Source organism: Anomaloglossus baeobatrachus, chromosome 11 (assembly GCF_048569485.1).
Source record: "Anomaloglossus baeobatrachus isolate aAnoBae1 chromosome 11, aAnoBae1.hap1, whole genome shotgun sequence".
NCBI classification, from domain to species: Eukaryota; Metazoa; Chordata; class Amphibia; order Anura; family Aromobatidae; genus Anomaloglossus; species Anomaloglossus baeobatrachus.
This window is the reverse complement of record NC_134363.1, coordinates 56737842-56762620: the sequence shown is the minus strand read 5'-3', so window position 1 is coordinate 56762620 and position 24779 is coordinate 56737842. Positions and strand designations below refer to the sequence as shown.

The 24779-nt window shown below is 43.6% G+C and overlaps 1 protein-coding gene across 2 annotated transcripts in view; it reads left to right on the top strand.

The window, feature by feature from the left end:
* Positions 1 to 24779, top strand: part of TTYH1 (tweety family member 1) — a 234771-nt gene that overhangs the window by 152396 nt on the left and 57596 nt on the right. For both annotated transcript variants that reach the window (XM_075328743.1, XM_075328745.1), the window contains exon 4: positions 15523 to 15743. In XM_075328743.1, coding sequence (XP_075184858.1) covers positions 15523 to 15743 — 221 coding nt within the window. The remainder of the gene's footprint in view (positions 1 to 15522; positions 15744 to 24779) is intronic.

Sequence of the window (24779 nt, the reverse complement as noted above, 5' to 3'; positions counted from 1 at the left end):
GGAAAAAAGAAAGAAAATATGAGGTCACCTGAGGTCAGTTTACCTGCGGTCACAGGTGGGGTACTGTGGGAACCTCAAGCTGTGACCGCAGATAAACTGAGTGACATCACTACTCACCGCTGCGGCTCAGTCAGTCTCTGCCTGAAGCCACAGCGTGCAGACATATTCTGTGCCCGCGCACTGTGACTTCAGTATGTAGCAGAGCCAGAATCGTCATGGGACCTCGTGTGAACTATGTTGGAGCTGGGTGTTTTGGGGGTTAATAAATTGGTGAAAGAGGGTGGGGATTTTTTGTATTTTATTTAACATAAACAATTTTTTCAGTGTTTGTGTTTATTTCTTTTCACTTACAGATTAGTAATGAGGAGGTCTCATAGACACCTCCCATTACTAGTCTAGGGCTTAGTGGCAGCTGTGAGTTATCATTACTCCTTTATATTACCCTGATTGCCACCGCACCAGAGCAATTGGGATGAGCTTGGTAATAGATGTGACAATTCTGGGTGGCTGCAGGCTGCTATTTTTAGGTTGGGGGCCCAATAACCATGGGCCTCCCCAGCCTGAGGGTACCAGCCTCCAGCTGTCGGATTTATCATGGTTGGGTATCAAAATTGGAGGGGACCTCCCGCTGTTTTTTTAAATTATTTATTTAAATAATTAAAAAAAACTGCATGGGGTCCCTCTTATTTTGATACACAGCCAAGATAAGTGCACGGTTGGAGGCTTCAGCCTGTAGCCATATACTTTATCTGTGCTGGGTATCATAATATGGGGGGACCCTACACCAATTTTATTTATTTATCTTTACACCACGATTGAGACACTGACAGCGTATGTGTTTCCAAGCAGTCACACACGCTGTCAGTGCAACCAATCAGAGATGCTGGGATTGCCAGTGAGCAGGGGAAGCAGTGAATATGTATTAGGGTAATGAGCGGCCCCGGATGTAATTTTACCGCCACATAGGAGACTCTGTTAGTTTAACACTCCTGTTCTAACCCCCCTAGCCCTTTCTACCACCATTTTACAGCACAATGTTCGGGTCCCCATAGACTTATATGGGGATCAGTGTCCGGTCAGATATTCTGCATTAATTCTGGTCCTGAACCATTTTTTTTTTTTTTTTTTTAAAAATACGCTTGTACCCGCCGATCCTGAATATCTGCGTGTTCACCCATCACTATTTATGACCCATGTGTAAAGCCTGCTTTACACGTTGCAATTTCGCATACGATATCGTATGCGATTTGCAACGCCCCTATCGTATGTGTGGCACGTTCAATTTGTTGAACGTGCCGCACAAACGATTAACCCCCGTCACACATACTTACCCGTCCATACGACCTCGATGTGGGCGGTGAACGTCCACTTCCTGGAGTGGGAGGGACGTTCGGCGTCACATCGACGTCACGCGGCAGACGGCCAATAGAAGCGGAGGGGCGGAGATGAGCGGGACGTAAACATCCCGCCACCTCTTTCCTTCCGCATTGCCGGCTGGAGCTGCAGGACAGAGGTAAGATCTGTTCATCGTTCCCGGGGTGTCACTCACTGCGATGTGTGCTGCCTCGGGAACATTGAACAACCTCACGTTCAATTCTAGAGAAATGAACAATGTGCGTGTGATGAACGTTTTACCGTTCAATCGCAATCGTACGTACCTGTCACACACTGCAATGTACCTTACGATGCCGGATGTGCGTCACTTACGACGTGACCCCGCCAACACATTGTAAGATACATTGCAGCGTGTAAAGCGGGCTTAAGATTATGTAGCAACATGGCCAAGACAGGAACTACAACAAAAAGTAAAGAACTTTACAAGTGATGAAGAAGCTCTGTGTATGACCGGAGAATCTTCAAAGGAGGCTCAATCCACTTAATTTTTCAGAGTTGCTGATACTTTTGAAGTACCTTAAAGAATTTGACTTTGCACAAGTGGGTTAAGCTGTGACCTGTATCTGGTACCTAGAAGTTGACCTAAGTGGTCATAAAGGTAATCCTGGGATTGTGTTTGGTAGAACTTCCACACTAAGGAAACAAGAAAACCTTCAAAGCTGGATTTCTTTGATCTCTTAATTCCTCAACATCTAACATTCTTTAGGCAGCTCTATTAAAAAGAACTGACTCTTCCTTACTTGCAACTTTCTTTCAAGATTTCAATCACGTTTGCTGACAGGGATTTCATGGCTTTGTGTAGGAGTATAGTCAATAGATCGAAGTTTTGTCATTGGTCAATAAATATGTTTACAGGTGTAAAGGCATCACAGTGCATTCAACACCTTACAGTATCTACAAGCAATTGTCGCCATCTCATCTACAAAAAAATGTCGCCATCTGCTGGATGCACCGTGCAGACAGGAACTGAATAAAAGAGTGTCTGTTTCTCAAGGGAAGAATTTAAAGAAGACACTGAGTCAGGTGACAGTTGTGGCACAGTTATCTAATATAAAAGCCCGAGTCTCTCAAGAAGGAGACAAGTTGGCGCCAAGACTTAAAAGGAGGCAACCGTATGAGCAGCAGAACAGCCACGTAGCCATTCTTCAGTAGAAGCACTTGAGAGTGATCCAAACCCAGAGAGAACCTGACTTGATGGTCAAGCACCTAAGACCAGATACCGCAGATAAGACTTTATGGTCAAGCACGGAAGACTGAACACCACAAACCAAATTTTGCTGATCTAGCATCAAAGACCAGATACCGATAACCAGAATTGGCAGGTCAAGTACTGAAGATCGAACACCAAAAAACAGACTTTATTGGTCAAGATCCAAAGACATGAAACCAAAGATCAGACTTTGTGGTAACCGAGGCTCAGACTCTGTTGTCAAGTACTGAAGATCGAACACCAAGAACCAAACTTTATTGGTCAAGATCCAAAGACCAGAAACCGAGGATCAGACTATGTGGCCAAGCACTTAAGACCGAACACTGACAACCAGACTTTGCTGGTCAAGCGCCAAATCAAGCACTGAAGACCAAACACTGAGAACCAGACTTTATTGGTCAAGATCTAAAGACTATAAACCGAGGATGAGACTTTGTGGTCAAGTACTGAAGATCGAACACCAAGAACCAAACTTTATTCATCAAGATCCAAAGAACAGAACACAAGAAACTGAGGATCAGACTTTGTGGTCAAGCACTGAAGACCAAACACCAAGAATCAGGCTTCTCCCATGAAACACCAAAGACCAGATACTGAGGACCAGACTTCGCAGGTTAAGCACGATGATCGAACACCAAGAACCAGACTTTGCTGATTAAACAATTAACACCAGAAACCGAGAATCAGACTTTGTGGTCAATCACTAAAAACTGAACACCGAGAACCAGACTTCGCTGGTCAAGCACTGAACACCAGAAACCAAGGATCAGACTTTGTGGTCAATCACTGAAGACCAAACACCACACCAAAAACTAGATTTTGCCAGTCTAGTGTGACGCACTGGACTAGGCAGGTCGTCCCAGGTAATATCATGCACACACACACCCTCCCTGATAAGGTGACAGCAGCCAAACTTAAAACCCTTGTCACCCCCCTCCAGGTTTGATGTCCACACCAGGGGGGGCGGAGCCAGGCGGTTGGCTCCACCCACCGAGGAGTTCACAGGCCTGGAGGCGGGAAAGACACAGAAGTTCTAGTTCTAGTGCAGAGTCAGTGATTGAGTCTTGACAGTGGAGGAGAGAAGTTAAGTTCAAGGGCAGACCTGTGACCAGGCCTGCCAATAGACTACTCAGGTGGCTGGGTCGGAGCCCAGTCACCTTTGGCAAGGAGGCAGACGGTGGTGGCCACCTGCAGGAGCTGGGATTAGAGCCGGTGGAACCGTAGGGACCGGGGTCGGGCAGTCGCCCGCCAGTACAGAACCGGGGAGCCGATTGGAAACCGGAGCACCAGGAGGGGTACTCAGACCCAGTACAAAGCCCCAAACCGACAGGGCCAAGTAAAATCAACTGATTGAGGACTGGACTTAAGAACCTATCCCACACAAGACCCGTTAGAAGACAACAGCCCAACCATACAAGGTAAAGCCACCGCCAAGGCATAGAGACCCAAAGAGCCAGTGTCTGCGGGCAAACAGGGCTCTTCCGACAACCAGCAAGCCGGGGAGCGGACTACCGTTGCTTAGGCATAGGAGTCAAACATTCATATAAAAAGGTGCAGGAGAAAGGCGGAAACGACCAACCCATTCAGGGAGAAGCTGCAGCCGGCTGCGGGCACCATTCATCATCCCGTTTGGTTTACCAGAGACTCCAGTGTATTGTGTCATAGTGAGTACACTAGTGCCTTCGGGCCGCGCACCGCGCCGCACCGCACCAGCATACTCCCGCACCCGCACCCACACCTCCTCACTTATCCGGGTGCCCCCGGGACCATTACTCCCCTACCCACGGAGGGGTCAACACCAAGCTGCGCAAGACCGTCCCCGGGAGGCCTAGTTAACGTCAGCGGTGGTGTCCATCTATTCACCACAACCCGTGGGTGGCGTCACAAACTTACAATCCCCCTACCAAAGCACCGCAGCCCCGGCCGTGGAACATCCCTCCACCGAAGTCCCTGCGTGTAGTGCCAACCCCCTTGCAGAGCGACGTGACCCCCGGATCTGTGAGAAGCTCGAGCCACCACCCACCGTACAAGCACGGATCCGAGCGGCTCGGCGGTCGCAGCCGAGCCCGCGGGGCGGTACACAAGCACCAAAGATCAGATACCGAGGACCAGACTTTGCAGGTCAAGTATTGAAGACCGAAAACCCAACTTTGCAGGTCAAGCACCAAATATTACTGGATCCAGAAGATAGATTGCCAAGTGAGCCGAGCCATTGCCTCCCTCCTGTTCAGACATACGGTACTAATTAAGGAGAGTTACTAATTAGAACTGGACTTGTGCCCTAACGAAATGTACTGTAGCTCCGAATGACCCCATGTACTGATTAACTGTGTTATTTCTTGTTTACTGACATATTCAGGTAAGGGAAAGTAGTTACCAGTTTCAATGACACTGACGTTTCCCTGACAGAGAGGCCGGGGTTGGATTAACACAAGATAATACCTGTTAGAGTTTTTAATAGCTATATGTAAGATGTCACATTTACGTTTTTGTATATTACTGATTGTGTATTGATTTGCCTCCTGAGGTCCATTAATATTGGGTCCGCATGATCTCTTACTGCCGCTATCTCTTTATTTCTGTGAAATAAATACTTATTGTGAGTCATCACTGAGTCCCCTTTACTGTGCTGTTGCATCTTTTAAACCTGATTTATACAAGTACACTGTTTTCCCTTCTTAACGTGGTCCAGGAAAAATTACTCATTGGCATCTATTATTATATATTGTTTTCCCTATGTTATTGTTCACCTCTGAGGACATTTCTTTTTAACTGAGATACACGAATATGGGGCTAAAACTCATTTTTGCAGTTGGGTTTTAATAAAACTTGGTTCCATTATGCTTTTACAGTCTAAAGCCCGCTACACACGCTTCAATATATCTCACAATCCGTCGTTGGGGTCAAGTTGTAAGTGACGCACATCCGGCATCATTCGTGACGTATTTGCGTGTGACATCTACGTGCGATCAGGATTGAACGCAAAACCGTTGATCGCAAACACATCGTATCTTTGACTAGAATTGAGCGTTTTGTTGCACGAACCTAGTCAATTGTAACGTGTGACATCCCTCATACGATTTTGGTGTCTGATGCTATGTGCGCAGGTGTGCGCTCTGCACCGCAGCTTAAAAAAGGTCCGCTTCAGAACGCAGCTGAAAAGCTGCGTTCTGAAGCGCCTCACAATGTCTGTCATGCACTAATCTCTGTCAGTCCGTCACTATCTCTGTCCCTCACTCTCTGTCCATGTCAGTCTATCCCCCTCTCTCATACTCACTGATCCCCGTTCCCCGGCGCGGCGCTGCACAGCATTCACACTGCTCCGGCGGCTTTTACTATTTTGAAAAAGCCGGCCGCCCATTAAACAATCTCGTATTCTCTGCTTTCCCCGCCCATCGGCGCCTATGATTGGTTACAGTGAGACACGCCCCCACGCTGAGTGACAGGTGTCACACTGCACCCAATCACAGCAGCCGGTGGGCGTGTCTATACTGTGCAGTGAAATAAATAATTAAATAATTAAAAAAAATGGCGTGCGGCCCCCCCCAATTTTAAAACCAGCCAGATAAAGCCATACGGCTGAAGGCTGGTATTCTCAGGATGGGGAGCTGCACGTTATGGGGAGCCCCCCAGCCTAACAATATCAGCCAACAGCCGCCCAGAATTGCCGCATCCATTATATGCAACAGTTCTGGGACTGTACCCGGCTCTTCCCGATTTGCCCTGGTGCGTTGGCAAATCAGGGTAATAAGGAGTTATTGGCAGCCCATAGCTGCCAATAAGTCCTAGATTAATCATGTCAGGCGTCTATGAGACACCCTCCATGATTAATCTGTAAATTACAGTAAATAAACACACACACCCGAAAAAATCCTTTATTAGAAATAAAAAACACAAACATATACCCTGGTTCACCACTTTAATCAGGCCAAAAAAGCCCTCCATGTCCGGCGTAATCCAGGATGCTCCAGCATCGCTTCCAGCGCTGCTGCATGGAGGTGCCCGAAGCTGTAGCAGACACCGCCGCTCCGGTCACCTCCACGCAGCAACTGAAGACAGCCGCGCGATCGGCTGAGCTGTCACTGAGGTTACCCACGGCCACCACTGGATCCAGTGACAGCGGGTAACCTCAGTGACAGCTCAGCCGATCGCGCGGCTGTCTTCAGTTGCTGCTTGGAGGTGACAGGAGCGGCGGTCTCTTCTGCTGCTCCGGGCACCTCCATGCAGCAGAGCTGGAAGCGACGCTGGAGCATCCTGGATTATGCCGGACATGGAGGGCTTTTTGGGGCTGATTAAAGTGGTTAACCAGGGTATATGTTTGTGTTTTTTATTTCTAATAAAGGATTTTTGCGTATGTGTGTGTTTATTTACTGTAATTTACAGATTAATCATGAAAGGTGTCTCATAGACGCCTGACATGATTAATCTAGGACTTATTGGCAGCTATGGGCTGCCATTAACTCCTTATTACCCCGATTTGCCAACGCACCAGGGCAAATCGGGAAGAGCCGGGTACAGCCCCAGAACTGTCGCATATAATGTATGCGGCAATTCTGGGCGGCTGTTGGCTGATATTGTTAGGCTGGGGGGCTCCCCATAACGTGGAGCTCCCCATCCTGAGAATACCAGCCTTCAGCCGTATGGCTTTATCTGGCTGGTTTTAAAATTGGGGGGGGGGGGCCGCACGCCGTATTTTTTAATTATTTAATTATTTATTTCACTGCACAGTATAGACACGCCCACCAGCTGCTGTGATTGGGTGCAGTGTGACACCTGTCACTCAGCGTGGGGGCGTGTCTCACTGTAACCAATCATAGGTGCCGGTGGGCGGGGAAAGCAGGGAATACGAGATTGTTTAATGGGCGGCCGGCTTTTTCAAAATAGTAAAAGCCGCCGGAGCAGTGTGAATGCTGTGCAGTGCCGGAGATCGGGGATCGGTGAGTATATCAGAGAGGGCTGCTCAATTCAGTTACTCAGGAGTTTAGCGGACACCGGTAAGCCCTTCACAGGTAACCGCTAATCAGGGCTCGACACAGACAGAGCCGCAGCATGACCATGAAGTCGGGTGAGGTTCACCTGAGTTCATTCTGACAGTGCGGCTCTGTCTGTGTCTGCTGTCATCTGCCATTCAGCTCTGCTACATGGCTGTCTGTGTCTGCTGTCAGCGGCCATGTAGCAGAGCTGAATGGCAGATGACATAGTAAAAACGCATCCCTATACATTACACACGCTTGGCAAGTCAATAAATTAAAAAAAAAAAAAAAAAGGTGCCCAATGCATACGTCACAGAACACATGATCTAAAGGATCGCACACAAAATTGATCAATTTCACATAGACTACTAACGCACGTGTGACAGCAAATGAACGACCTACGTGCAATCTCATAAGATCCCGTATGCAACCTGGGCGTGTCACATCGCAAATGCGATTGTACAACTAATTGCAACGTGTAAAGCTGGCTTTAGATGTGGTCTGTGGTTATAAATCAGCTTAGAGGAGCCCAGAAAAACAGAGGTAGAAGATTAGAAATATCAGTCCTTCACTGACTGATTCTCAGTTAGCTCATTCTGCAGCCAGCAATTATAGAAGACAAACCGTGCCACATTTTTAATACAACCCAATTGCAAAAATGATTTTTAGTCCAAAATGAATGCATTTAAGCAGAAAAAGGGGAACAGTTATGTGTTGTAAGGGCAAATATTGCATCGAATCAATTGGCTCATCTCTAGTCCGCACGTAGAGACAGATTGCTTGGCGTAGGTTGGCGGTAACCCACTAGTTAAGTCCTTTCCTACTTAAACTATAGAACAGACTTATTGCATCACTGCTGCATTTTTTGGTAATCCCAATATGTTCCTCCAGATGTGAGCTATCTATAGTTTTTTAATCCAGGGATTCCATTCTCATCCTTCTCTTTATTGTGGAGTTTCAGTCTTTGGAGGGTCTATTTTAACCCTTAGAACCCCGCACAATAAATGGAGAAAGCGTCCTCCTCCGCTGCAGAGCTGCAGCCTCCTCTAATATCCCAAGGGGCTGAGATGTCAGAAAGCATCGCAGCAGCAAATCATTCACGCAGAACTGTGTATCCTAAGCCGCTGGCAAAAAAGAGGAAAATGCTCTGCTTGGAGATGAGTATATGGAGGGGGAGGTCGAGGGTTTGCTTTCTGGACTTCTGACCTGGACTTCTATAGCCCTAGCGCCTGAGGCCTGAGACACAGAAAAACAGGTTGTCAGAGTCACACCTCCTTGAAGAACATTACCACACTTCCTTTGGGGACATTTTTATTTATTTGGCTAAAAAAACCCAAAAGAAAACATTTTTGTGATTGTGTTTTATAATTTTTTTACACTTTTTGCCTTCTATACACTCTGTCTGGCGCTGTGTATTTTTGACTGCAGAACGAGTTAACTGAGACTATGTCAGTGAGCTCATTCTGATAATCTGATAGGAGGTTTGTATCGCTTTTATCTTTTTCTACTCTGAGCTCCTCAATTCTGATTTAATCATAATAATAATATTTATTCATTTATATAGCGCTATTATTTTCACAGCGCTTTACATACATTGGCATCACTGTCCCCATTGGGGCTCACAATCTAAATTCCCTATCAGTATGTTTCTTGAGTGTGGGAGGAAAGCAGAGAAAACCCACAGAAGCGCGTAGACGTTGTCCTTGGTGAGATTTGAACCCAGGACCGCAACGCTGCAAGACTGCATTGCTAACCACTGAGCCACCATACAGTGCTAACCACTGAGCCACCATACAGTACTAACCACTGAGCCACCATACAGTGCTAACCACTCGGCCACCGTAGAGTGCTAACCACTTAGCCACCGTACAGTGCTAACCACTGAGCCACCATACAGTGCTAACCACTGAAACACCATACAGTGCTAACCACTGAGCTATTATACAGTGCTAACCACTGAGCCACCATACAGTGCTAACCACTGAGCCACCATACAGTGCTAACCACTGAGCTATTATACAGTGCTAACCACTGAGCCACCATACAGTGCTAACCACTGAGCCACCATACAGTGCTAACCACATGCTTTTAAGTTATTATTATTATTATTATTATTAATAATAATAATAATTAAAAAAAACCATATATTTAGAACAAATACATATTTTTAAATTTGTTAGTATTATTATTATTATTACTATTATTAATCATATTAAAACATGTATTTAGTTCTAAATATATTATTATTATTATTATTAACTTTAATGCATGTATTTGCTTCTAAAAATAGATTATTAATATTATTGTTGTTATTGTTATTATTATTTTAAATTCATGTATTTGCTTCTAATAATAGCTTTTTATTATTATTATTACTATTATTATTATTAATATTTTATTAACTTAAATGCTGTATTTGTGGTGACTTTTTTTATTATTATTATTATTATTATTATTATTATTTTAACTTAAAAGCATGTATTTCCTTCAAAAAATATTTTATTATTAATATTATTATTGTTATTATTAATAACTTAAATGCATGTATTTGCTTCTCAAAATATTGTATAATAATAAAAATAACATTATATTATTATTATTATTATTAATAATAATAATATACAATATTTTGAAAAGCAAATACATGCATTTCAGATAATAATAAATATTTTTAAAACCAAATACATGTGTTTAAATGTATTATTTTTTATTATTATTATTGCAATATTTTTAGAAGCAAATACATGCATTTAAATTATATTATTATTAATAAGAATAATAATAATAAGAAGAATAAAAATTGACACAAATATATGCTTTTAAGATAATAATAATAATAATAATAATAATAATGTTTTTCGAAGCAAATACATGCACTTAAGTTAATAATAATAACAATAATAATAATATTAATAATAAAATATTTTTTGAAGGAAATACATGCTTTTAAGTTAATATAATAATAATAATAATAATAATAATAATAATAATAATAAAAAAGTCACCACAAATACAGCATTTAAGTTAATAAAATATTAATAATAATAATAAATAATAATAAAAAGCTATTTTTAGAAGCAAATACATGAATTTAAAATAATAATAACAAAAACAACAATAATATTAATAATCTATTTTTAGAAGCAAATACATGCATTAAAGTTAATAAAATATTCGTAATAATAATAATAACAATAATAATATAGTTTTAGAAGGAAATACATTTATTTAAACTACGAAAATTAAAATAATAATCATAAAATATTTTTAGAAGCAAATGCATAATACATGCATTTAAGTTAATATAATAATAATAATAATAATAATAATAATAATAATAATAATAATATTACTTTTCCAGTCACTGGCTCGGTAAATGTGTCATTCAGAAGCAGGACATTTTCAGGAAGTTTTTTTGACAGGAAGCAGAAAATTTAAAAATAGTGAATTAAAATAAGTAAATATCAGAAATACTTCCAATGAAAGCGAATAGGTTTAGAACTGACTGTCAAGTCCCAGTGCCGAAACATGACCTTTCTGAACCACAGTGAAAATATCTGCAAAAGTCCTTTTTTTGTGGCGGATTCGCCTTTGGTCTTCCCGAGGAGCACAATGGCCCCATTGGCACAGTTGTACACATGTCCAAAATCCAAATACAATTGGACTATTTCTGGATTATCGGACACACTTGTTGCTTTGGGGCCCAGCACAATGTAATGCTGTCCATCCACCATTGTGCCAATACATCACATTGTAGCAGTTTTTCCTGTTAAGCCATACTTAGGAAATATAAGGTTAAGACTGGGCGAGGGATTAGCGCACTGCAAGCTGCTCAGGGTCTTTAACTCTTCCATTGTAAATAAGTAGTGAAGATTCTAGAACATTTCAGGAGACTATTTCAGTGTTTGGCTGATACCGGCCACATGAACATCTGTAGCACATTGCTGGATGTAGAAAAGCTGCAGGTGCAACAGAAATATCATTTTACTTAAATACCGTAGTAATGCTAATAAGTCACAATATTTGTATAAATCAATAGTACAACCAAATATAAGAAACTTTATAATATATCTTATATAGTAGTAGATTCACAGCTACACTTTTCAGTACTAATATATAATGTTATCCATGCTGCTTCTGAATATGTGCTATATAGTAGTAGATTCACAGCTACACTTATCAGTACTAATATATAATGTCCTCCATGCTGCTTCTGAATATGTGCTATATAGTAGTAGATTCACAGCTACACTTCTCAGTACTAATATATAATGTTCTCCATGCTGCTTCTAAATATGTGCTATATAGTAGTAGATTCACAGCTACACTTTTCAGTACTAATATATAATGTCCTCCATGCTGCTTCTGAATATGTGCTATATAGTAGTAGATTCACAGCTACACTTATCAGTACTAATATATAATGTCCTCCATGCTGCTTCTGAATATGTGCTATATAGTAGTAGATTCACAGCTACACTTCTCAGTACTAATATATAATGTTCTCCATGCTGCTTCTAAATATGTGCTATATAGTAGTAGATTCACAGCTACACTTATCAGTACTAATATATAATGTCCTCCATGCTGCTTCTGAATATGTGCTATATAGTAGTAGATTCACAGCTACACTTCTCAGTACTAATATATAATGTTCCCCATGCTTCTTCTGAATATGTGCTATAAAGTAGTAGATTCACAGCTACACTTCTCAGTACTAATATATAATGTTCTCCATGCTGCTTCTAAATATGTGCTACATATTACTTGATTCACAGTTACACTTCTCAGTACTAATATATAATGTCCTCCATGCTGCTTCTGAATATGTGCTATATAGTATTGGATTTACAGTTACACTTCTGAGTACTAATATATAATGTTCTCCATGCTGCTTATGAACATGTGCTACCTAGCACTGGATTCACAGTTACACTTCTCAGTACTAATATATAATGTCCTCCATGCTGCTTCTGAACATGTGCTACCTAGCACTGGATTCACAGTTACACTGTACAATACTAATGTATAATGTTCTCCATGCTGCTTCTGCTGCTTCTGAACATGTGCTACATAAAGAGAGGAGAGTAGGATTTCCTTATGCTTCTGTCTGCTGTGTAATTAACAGAGGTAGTACCTTCGGTGAAAGAGGCCATGGAGTGTTGTGGGATTCCACCCTACACGCAGAGATCCAATACAATATTCAAAACATTGAAAACAGGCTTTCGGAGGTGCTTGCTTCTTCATCACTCATTTACTCCCCTTCCTTTTTAACGATTGTTGTCCTTGGCAATCAGGCCCGGCAAAATATGAAAACAGCAGAGCATACACCTTCAAACAGCATTCTGTAGAAATTGTCATCATCATCATCGTTTTCTTCTCAATCTGCTCTTGTAAAAGAGCTTTAAATGCAGTCTAACAACGTGTCACTAAAGCCCCCCTATACATATTAGACTAATGTTGGCGAAACCCGCATATATTGATGGGTTCAGCCGACACTCCATTATGTATGGGTGCTCCGGCCAACTGATGGTTGGGTGAGATGTCAAAAGCAATGTCCAATTTTGAATTGCCGATCGCACTGGTCTCCCTGCAATAAGCTTCTGGACAACGTTTCTCATAGATAACACAGGAATGCTAGAGGTAACCAATGCTCCTTTGTGTGGGAGCATCGGCTAAGCTGGTTGTCGACTGAATGATCGAATGAACCATCATTTGGCTGATAGCCGTCTAAGGTGTATAGCCAGTGTCACGCTAGATACGGGGAAGTACCAAACAAATGGCGTTAGGGACAGGGGAGATGGTGACCCCTGACCAAACCTACCGCTGGTCCCCTGAGGTTCCTCACCACCCTAGATACATTCCGCACCTCTGCGCTGAGCCGGACACCTGACCCTAGGTATCCCTAGTCTGGACCCTAAATAGGGAACGGATGGGATGAGCTCTTCATCAACCCCACTAAACACTAGAGCAGACACAAGGAGGACACACAGGGTGAAAATGCATGAACTACTTATCCACAGATGACTCAGGTAGAAGTTCAGCAAAGTTTCAGCAATGAGATCAGTGAGGAATACAAGCCTCCTGCTTGCAATCAGAGCTTGAATCAACTGAATAATATCACCAGCGCAAGTCCAGGGAAGATGGGAGTATATAAGCACAAGAGGAATACTGATGATCAGCAGCTGGATGGAAGGAGAGCTCCGCTGGGTCCTAAAGGAGAAGAGATGAAAACCCAGTAGGAAAGTTACCTAGTACAATGAGTCAGGGAGCATTGTGCGGAGCCAAACACTGTGACCTTCTATTGCCAGAAACCACATTACTATCACCCATGACACATCTGTGACAGCCGGCTTCAGTCTATAGTAAGAACTTAATGCTTAAAACTAATACAGTCTTTCATGAGGGACTAAGTGCTTTCAACATAGCAGAAAAGGATGCAATGTGCGCAACAAAAATAAATTTACAAATAAACAAAAATGTAGCCTTTAGGAAATGTAGAGTACAATTGACGCGCCCACGGGGTCCAAAAGGTTACTCATCACCGGGCCGGTGTAGGGGGTAGGATGTCACAGCGGCTAGGCCCAATTCTGTGACCCTAGCAGTGTCAATAAATGGGGGGGATGATGATAGGGATTGTAGTTATTCGTGAAGTCACCTGTGGTATGCGGCTATAATGGGAGCCGCCGCTGCAAGAGGTTTCCCATGAGGGATGATGGTAGTGTAACTAGGTAGGTACAGCTGTCCACAGGCAGAGCTAACAGGGAGGTTGGGGGTAATAGTAAGCTTTCAGCGGAGCGTAGGGTTGGAGATGGCAAAGGAAGGGAGCGACGCAGCGGTTGCAATCAAAGTTTTTTACTCACTGAGATGTCACCGCCTTTGGACTGCCGGATTCCGCTGTCATGGGCTCCAGCCAATCCTGGATAATTCGGAGGTCAGAAGCGGTTGTTTTCTCTGTGAGTCCTTCCTCCCTGCGCTGTGTTGTGTGAGTCCCTGCGGCTTGAAACTATGCTGGGACTCGAGTCCTCGCATTGGCTCCATTCCTGTCCTGTATAGCAGGCAGCGCGAGACCTTTACTGTTGGTCGGATACGACTCCTGGCTGTATATGCTGCTGTGCCCCGGGCACTTTGTATGGGCCAGAAGACTTGAAATCCTCTGCCCGGCGGAATCTGCTAGCGGGACGTGCAGTGCCCACCAGCCTAGGGCTCCTCACCCTGAGGTGTGTGCCTGGTCCTGAGAGAGCTATCAGCTCTCCCCTCAGTGACCGTGTTCTCCCCACATCTCACTTGTTCCCTGTTGCTGGCTAACTGCCCCTCACTGACTGACTGTGTGTGTGTCGCCTTACTCACCATGTGTAGCTCCACGCCCAGGTTGCTGAACTAGTGGGTGGGAGGTCCCATATCTTGGGGTGACTGTTGAAATGACCCTACCCTAGCCCAATCCCGGTCAGAGGGCAACTGTGTGTTTTGGTGTATTGGTGGTTTACCGGCAATGACCTCCTCCTTACCCTGTGGCGACTGAAGCCTCAGGGGTGCCACACAATCATGGACAGTCCCCCCTTTTTTAATTAATCAACAACTGGCCACATTAATACATATTTACAATACAATATTCTAAACTTTTCAATCAGCGCTCACGAAGACCTAGCTTCTTCACCACTCGTAAGAAGCTGGTAAAATGATCATTAAGGCCTCAAACATGAGTAATAAGCTTTATAAAATGGACATTACAGGATCAAACAGATTAAATACTTAATTTTGAAGCAAATAGACCTCCAGATCAAAAAGATAATAAAAACTATGATACGGGGAACATGAACTTTTGACATATCCATCCATACTTTTTTGGCACACAGTTTTACAATAAGGTGATTTGCTCGCTTGCAATGTTGATGTCATACGCTCGTCTTCGTTTTTAATAAACGCCGGTCTCTGTTCCCACAGATCTCGGACACTGTGCAACTTCTGAACTCTGTTGTGAAGAGCGACCTGACTCAGCTGGAAGAGGTTTTTTCTAAACGCACGGATTTTCTGGTCATTGTTCGGAACACCAGGAGGGAAGTGGAATCTGTGGCTCAGCACTTGGCGGAGATTTCCTTCTGGAAGGGAGTTGAGCTGAATCCAAATGCTGTGGCGGAGCAAGTTAATTTCATTGAAGATTATAGGTGAGAGTTTCAAGCTGACAAATTCAGTTATACATCACCCATCACCTGTCTATTATAGAATAAATCTGCATGTAAACAAGAGCAATATATTTGTAAACTAGCTGTACTACCCGGCTTCACCCGGGTTAATAACTGTTGTTAACAAAATAGAATGTATTAACATTCCCGGGATAGAATGTATAAATAGAATGTATTAACGCCCGGGATAGTAACTGTCTCTCTGTTTCTCTCCCATTCTCTGTCTGTCTCCCCCTCTGTATATATCTCTCTGTCTCTCTCTCTACCTCTTTGTCTGTCTGTCTCTTTCCCTGTCTGTCTCTAACTGTCTCTGTCTCTTTCTCCGTCTGTCTCAATCTCTTTCCCTGTCTGTCTATCTATCTCTTTCCCTGTCTGTCTATCTCTGTCACTTTCCCTGTCTGTCTCTTTCCCTGTCTGTCTCTTTCCCTCTCTTTCCCTGTCTGTCTCTTTCCCTCTTTCCCTCTGTCTCTTTCCCTGTGTCTGTCTCTTTCTCTGCCTCCTTACCTGTATTTGTCTGTCTCTTACCCTGTCTGTCTCTTTCCCTCTCTTTCCCTGTCTGTCTGTTTCCCTGTGTCTGTGTCTGTCTCTTTGTCTGTCTCTTTCCCTGTCAGTCTGTCTCTTTGTGTCTGTCTCTTACCCTGTCTATGTCTGTTTCTTACCCTGTCTGTGTTTGCCTCTTTCCCTGTCTGTGCCTGTCTCTTTCCCTGGCTGCATTGTGACACGCCAACTTTCCATATAAGGGCGTGGCTACGCATTCTTCTGAAGTTCTGGCTGCACTGTGGCTCCCAGCTCCATTCGCTTTAATGGAGGCAGTTTTTTTGGCGAATAACTGTAAAGCGTGGGGTTAAAATTTCCCCTCAAAACATAGCCTATGACACGCTCGGGGTCCAGACGTGTGAGTGTGCAAAATTTTGTGGCTGTAGCTGCGACGGTGCAGATGCCAGTCCCGGACATACACACATACATACATACATACATACACACATACACACACACACACACACACTCACATACACACACACACACACATATATACACACACATATACACACACACACACATATACACACACATACACACATTCAGCTTTATATATTAGATAGATTACATTACTAATCTTGTATCGATTTCAAATTGCTGCCTGTACTAGAAGCCAGAGCTGCATTTGTGACGCCCTGGCCTATCAGGTCGTCACAGGGTATTGTGTAATCTGCCCTTCTGTGCAATATCCACCTCCTTCTTGGTTAGGGGTCCACAACTACATGGTGTTGCCGACAACAGCTAGTAAAGACCTAGGAACACTCTGCACCACACCCACCAGACACACCAGTGGACGGCCTGAGTGGAATAGGTTCGCCCACTTGGGGGGTTGGTTAGGGAAGGTCAGGAGTGTGGAGAAGTGTGTTGGAAGTGAAGGAGAGAGGAGGTCAGGAGTTGGGCTCCTTGGAAGTCACTAGGTAGCAGACGGTGGTCTGAGCCTAGTAGGAGCTGGACTCCCGGTCGCAGGGGATCGTGACAAGGGGCACGGAACTGTCAAGGAGGACAGCCGGCGGCCTTGCACCATCACCGGGCTGGGACCAGGGCACGATGGGGTACGTGGACCTTAGGTCAGGGAGTAGCTTCAAGCAACCTGACAATTTACCCGACGAGAACGGAGCCTTCAAGATCCGCTCTCCACCCGCTCCAGAATCGGGGTACTAGTACAACAAGGGGGATAGGACTTTCCACAGAAATGGTCCAGAAAATCCCAAGTGTGAACCCTGAGAGCAAGCTCCCACAGTTAGCCATAGTGGGGAGCGGGACCCAGCTAGTTCCACACTACCGGGACCAACAAGCAAGTGAACTTAGTGCCAGGAAGAAGGTCACAGATCATCAGGCAGAACCATCGGGGACGGGACCTGAACTAGCTCCCCTCGGCGGCAGCGGTGTCCAGAACTTTGGTTTACCCAGTTGTCGGTGTCAGCTTTATGGACTGAGTGAGTACACAAGTGACCCCTTTGCACCAAACAGCACTCCCCAAACACCATCACCGAGTCCCGGGGCATCCCTCCTACCCGTGGAGGGTCCCAACACTTGGCTGCCCCACTCCATCGCCTCCGGGTACTCCCAATTGCAGCAGTGGTACTCCACCTTACCACACACCACGGGTGGCGTCACAAACTCTAAACACAATCCCCTGTTAATACCCCCCTTCATTTGAGTGGCCGCACGACCCCCGGGTCCGGACGCCTCTCGAGCCACCGCGGATCTGGATCCAAGCAGCCCGACTGCTGACACGGGGACGACACACTTCCATAATTCTGCCAGCTTCAGAGCTGAAATCTCTCCAGCACCCCCTGCCGGCTCAATATTTGCACACAGCTTGCAAATAAAGCAGTTCAGTGTTTCTATCAGGCGTGAACCTTGCAGGAAATAAACAATCGATCTACTGTATCCATAAACAAAAAGCTGAATTTTGAATGCAGCTCTGGGTTATAATATAGGTCAGATCAAGATAACGAATGTTATATATTATGCATGTAATAATTATGTAGATACAGTCTATTTTCATAAGCTATGAACTGATGTAGAAAGGTGAACACACGCTTTAGGCGGAATATGACTTTTTGGGTTACAAAGACACTTCTGCAAAAAAAAAACAACAAAAAAAATACTCAGTTTTATAAAAAAAAGAATAAAAAAGATGGAATTTCAGCCTTTTTAGTGGAAATATAAGTATATACACGCAGTTCGATTCACCTAAACATTTTGCAGGGTCTTTTGTTGCCATTATTTAGGTAAAAAATGCAGCAAATCGATGTTACTTTAAAGTCTACATGACAAGTGTTCTGGTTTTAGCATCTGTAGCTTCTTTTGCTCTGAAAATGCCAGTTTTTTCCCTTTTTTTCATAGGTTTTTTAAATAGTAAAAAAAAGCCACCAAAATGAATAAAGAATTTGCAAACATCAACGTTTCAGAGTGGCATAAATAAATTTGGCAAATTCCTAGGCTGTTTTCCACATTGCATTCCGATCTCCGTTCAGTGGTCCCGTCGGAGCTTCTGTCTGAATCCCCCCCCACCTCCGCAACACGGGTTTTGGACATATGTTCCGACAGGGCCACTGACTATAATGGTGCAGAAGGAGTCCCCGTGTGTTCTGTCCTGCACCATTTTCGTGGGTATACGCCTACTGGAAACCCAGACGTAGAAGGCTGCGTCTGGTTGTCCGCCTCCATTAAGCGTTTACTTCTGAAAATGGTGCAGAACAGAGCACATGGTGACCTCATCTGCATCATTATAGCCAATCGCCACTTCGGCACCATAGTACATTTGGTTGTCCGCCTCCAGTAAGCATATACTCCCGAAAATGGTGCCCGACAAAGCACATGGTGACTCCATCTGTACCATTATAGCCAATAACCCCTTCGGCACCGTACTACATTTGGGTGTCCGCCTCCAGTAAGTGTATACTCCCGAAAATGGTGCACGACAGAACACATGGTGACCCGTCTGCACCATTATAGCTAATGGCCCCTTTGGCACCATAGTACGTCTGGTTGTCCGCCTCCAGTAAGCGTTTACTTCCGAAAATGGTGCACGACAAAGCACCCGTCTGCACCATTATGCCAATGGCCCCTTCGGCACCATAGTACATTTGGTTGTCCGCCTCCAGTAAGCATATACTTCCGAAAATTGTGCACGACAAAGCACCCGTCTGCACCATTATAGCCAATGGCCCCTTCAGCACCATAGTACATTTGGTTGTCCGCCTCCAGTAAGCATTTACTTCCGAAAATTGTGCACGACAAAGCACCCGTCTGCACCATTATAGCTAATGGCCCCTTCGGCACCATAGGATGTCTGGTTGTCCAACTCCAGTAAGCGAATACTTCCGAAAATGGTGCACGACAGAGCACATGGTGACCCGTCTGCCCCATTATAGCCAATGGCCCCTTTCGCACCATAGTACGTCTGGTTGTCCAGCTCCAGTAAGCGAATACTCCCGAAAATGGTGCATAACAAAGCACATGGTGACTCAATCTGCACCATTATAGCCAATGGGCCCTTTGGCACCGTAGTACATCTGGGTGTCCACCTCCAGTAAGCATATACTTCCAAAAATGGTGCACGACAAAGCACATGGTGACCCGTCTGCACCATTATAGTCAATAGTCCCATCGACACATGCGTTCGAAACCCGTCTTGTGGGGGGTTCGGATAGAAGCCCTGATGGGACCACTGAACGGGGAGAGGAACGCAGCGTGAAAGCAGCCTTGGGCTTTCCATGCATTTGGTATTTACGCCAGCTGTGAGCCAGAGAAGATTTCCACTAATTTCGGATCTGATCTGTTAGACCGCAGTTTGCCCTTAGTCTGAGCCTTGCACACTTTTTGCTAAAGTGGCACCAGTGTAAAATTTGAAAAAGTTGCAAATCTTTGTGTAAAACTGGAGCACAAAAAGTTGCAACTCTCTTTTTGGTGTTGCCAGAAATCTGTTGCAAGTAGCTACATTGATCTTCCTCATAGGAGTTTGAATGGGGTCTTCTTTCCCCCTGTGGCTTTCATACAAAGTCTATGGGGCTAACCAAGACAGCAGATCATTGGGCTTCATTTGCTAAGTGGGTAAATGTTATCTATAGATCCATTATTGATTAAAAACCCAGAAAAAAACCCTACCCAATGTTTAGTGCTTTATTTCCATCCTCAGAAACCCTCATGTGTTATAAGTGTGAATAGGTAGCACAGTTATTAGCATTGTCTCCCACTAAGCACTGAATCTGTATGGGGTCTTGTAAGTTTTATCTGTGTCTAAAATGGTGTCTGAACAAAATAACTGTTCAAACCTAACACAGACACTCGGAGCACTCTCACAGTGACCAAGTTCTGATTATCAATTATTTTCATTGAGTTTTTACATTTAGTGAATCACAACACATCTGCCAAAAAAATCCTCTGGATGCAGCTTCAAGGGAGTCTATAAGCTCAGAATGACTGTCCAAACCTAGCACAGGCACTCGGTGCATTTTCGGAGTTACCAAATTATATCTATCATGATCAACTAATTCCATTACATTTTTATATTTATAACTCATCTGCCAAATAAGTTCCTCTGGATGCAGCTTCAAGGGAATCCATATGCACCGAATGACTGTTCAAACCAAGCACAGGCACTCGGTGCACCCTCAGAATGACCGAATTATAACTATCATGATCAACTATTTCCATTAAGTTTTTACATTTACAACTCATCTGCCAAATAAGTTCCTCTGGATGCAGCTTCAAGGGAGTCCATAAGCACAGAATGACTGTTCAAACCAGGCACACTTACTCAGAGTGACCAAATTATAACTATCATGATCAACTATTTCCATTGAATTTTTACATTTACTGAATCACGACTCATCTGTCAAAAACGTTCCTCTGGATGCAGCTTCAAGGGAGTCTATAAGCACAGAATGACTGTTCAAACCAAGCACTCGGTGCACCCTCAAGTGACCAAACAGTTCATACAAAGTCTTCCCACTTACTTGTTGCTTCCTTGATAGAAAGTTCTGGCTTTACAAGAAGGCATAAATAGATGTAAAATAGGTAGGTGAGAAGGGTGCACTGAACTGTTTGGTCACACCAAGGGTGAATCGACCACCTGTGCTTAGTTTGAACAGTCATTCTGTGATGACAAACTCCCTTGAAGCTGCATTCAGAGGAACCTTTTAGCAGATTAATTGTGGTTCAGAAAATGTAAAAACTCAATGGAAATAGTTGATCATGATAAGAATAATTTGGTCACACTAAGGGTGCACCAACCACCTGTGCTTAGTTTGAACAGTCATTCTGTGCTGACAAACTCCCTTTAAGCTGCATCCAGAGGAACCTTTTGGCTGATGTGTTGTGGTTCAGAAAATGTAAAAACTCAATGGAAATAATTGATTATAATAATAATAATAATTTGGTCACCCCAAGGATGCACCAAGCACCTGTGCTTAGTTTGAACAGTCATTTTGTGCTGACAGAGTCCCTTGAAGGACAAAAGGAACCTTTTGGCCAATATGATTCAGAAAATTTAAAAACTCAATGGAAATAATTAATATCATAATAATTTGGTCACACCCACCAAGGGTGCACCAAGCATCTGTGCTTAGTTTGAACAGTCATTCTGTGCTGACAGAGTCCATTGAAGCTGCACCAAGAGGAACCTTTTGGCCAATGAGTTGTGGTTCAGAAAATGTAAAAACTCAATGGAAATAATTGAGTATAATTATAATTTGGTCACACCAAGGGTGCAACTGTGCTTGGTTTGAACAGTCCTTCTGTGATTATAGACTCCCTTGAAGCTGCAACAAGAGGAACCTTTTGGCCAATGAGTTGTGGTTAAGAAAATGTAAAACTCAATGGAAATAATTGATCATAATAATAATAATAATTTGGTCACATCAAGGGTCCAACTGTGCTTGGTTTGAACAGTCATTCTGTGATCATAGACTCCCTTGAAGCTTAAAGCAGAGGAATCTTTTGGCAGATGAGTTGTGGTTTAAAAAAAAAAATGTAAAAACTCAATGGAAATAATTGATTCTAATAATAATTATTTGGTTACTCCAAGTGTGCACCTAGACCCTGTGCTTGGTTTGAACAGTCATTCTGTGAGTATAGACTCCATTGAAGCTGAATCCAGAAGAGCCTTTTGGCAGATGAGTTGTGGTTCAGAAAATGTAAAAACTCAGTGCAAATAATTGATCATCAGAATTATAATTTGGTCACTCCAAGGGTGCCCCGAGCACCTCTGCTTGGTTTGAACAGTCATTTTGTGCTGGCAGACTCCCTTTACTATATTTTTAACTAATGTACGCTAAAATACTGGGTGGTTAGTAATCGTCTATGAAACTGACTCCAATGTGTTTGTCTGAAACAGAAAATTCAGATTGTGTGAGCCAATATGGAGACGGTGTAAGATATTGATCTCTGTACTTTACTAGGGAATATGAAGGGGCAATAAAAACAGTATTAAAGTAATTAATTATAACAGCTGCACGGTTGTAATCATTCTATTTCAGGAATACGTCGCCTCCATAAGGACAGACCCCCCCCCAATCCATCCTAATCCTCTGCACCCTCGGTGCTATAATAGTCAGCAGGGCCATTATTTTGTGATTCTGCACAGACGTAGCATTGGGAAGCTTTCATTTTGCATTTGGTTCATTATATATATATACATATATATATATATATATATATATATATATATATAGCAATACTTTCTATATCATACTCCATGAGATAATGGATAGTGGGCACGAATTATACCCCCAGTTCTTTATATAACCACCTCACCTTTCCAGATGAGCATACCCCATCACCTTAAAGGGAACCTGTCATGTTGTTTTTTTAATATTAAACAGCTCTCAATGTGTTTCAAATAGTGCAATGTGCATCACTATCATGGTTTTAAAAACAAAAAGTTGCATGTATTTATCTTGAAAAAAGACTTTATAAACTTGGGTGAATGCAGACCTTGGAGAAGTGGGGGTGCAGGACCTGTGGTGATGTCACGATCATGTGACCATAATGGGCAGAGTATAGCAGAGGAGAAGTGGTGGTGCAGGACCTGTGGTGATGTCACAACCATGTGACTATAATGGGCAGAGTATAGCAAAGAGAAGTGGTGGTGCAGGACCTGTGGTACTGTCACGACCATGTGACCGAAATGGGCAGAGTATAGCAGAGGAGAAGTGGGGGTGCAGGACCTGTGGTACTGTCACGACCATGTGACCAAAATGGGCAGAGTATAGCAGAGGAGAAGTGGGGGTGCAGGACCTGTGGTACTGTCACGAACATGTGACCAAAATGGGCAGAGTATAGCAGAGGAGAAGTGGGGGTGCAAGACCTGTGGTACTGTCACGACCATGTGACCAAAATGGGCAGAGTATAGCAGAGGAGAAGTAGTGGTGCAGGACCTGTGGTAATGTCACAACCATGTGACTGAAATGGACAGAGTATAGCAGAGGAGAAGTGGGGGTGCAGGACCTGTGGTGATGTCACAACCATGTGACCAAAATGGGCAGCGTATAGCAGAGGAGAAGTAGTGGTGCAGGACCTGTGGCAATGTCACGACCATATGACCATAATGGGCAGAGGACAGCAGAGAGAAGTGGTGGTGCAGGACCTGTGATAATGTCACAACCATATGTGTTATGATTCAGTGACCGAGGAGGATCAAAAGGGGCAAAAATTAGGAAAACCCAGAGAATCACCAGAGTGGTTGGAAACTCAGCTGACTGCAGACCTGTAACTGACAACACAACTAGAAGTAGCCGTGGGACTTGCCTACGATGACCTAGTCGCCTCGACATTAACTAATTCTTCCTAAAGTGAGAAAAACAAGGAAAACTAATCTGCCTCGGAGCAGTCCCCCAAAGATATAGATAGCCCCCAAACATATAAAACTGGGGAGACAAGATGAAACACAGTACACAGGTAGAGAACAGATTCAGCAAAGATGAGACCCAAACTATCTATATAGGAAAGGACAGAAAAGAGCACAGTCTGCAGCCGCAATACCCTAAAACAAATAACACACCTGATAGGAAAAAAGCTGAGACCGCACGGCCTCTCCCCCACTATATTAGTACTCTGATGTTACTGGAATCCAAGAAAACACTAATATAAAGGAAGGACTAACATTAATACCAAGCATGACAAAACAAAAATACATTGCAGAATATGGAGCTGGGTACTCAGACATTCCCAGCAGGGAATGATCCAACTCCACCCAGAACTCCACACAAGCAATAAACAACAAGAAAATGGAAACAAACCAGCAAAATGTACAAAGATCAAACTTATCTGTTAGGAGTTCAGGTAGAAACAGAAGATAGGGCAGGCTCCAGAATGTCCACAGCACCACAGGAAACAACATTGATCACCGGCCCAGACCAAGAGAACACTACTCAGTTACATAGGCCCAGTCTGAGCAGCCTGATTACCAATCATCATCAGCTGTCTGGCTTCTGTTAAGCAGACCAATTCTCCTACCAGCACTGGCCA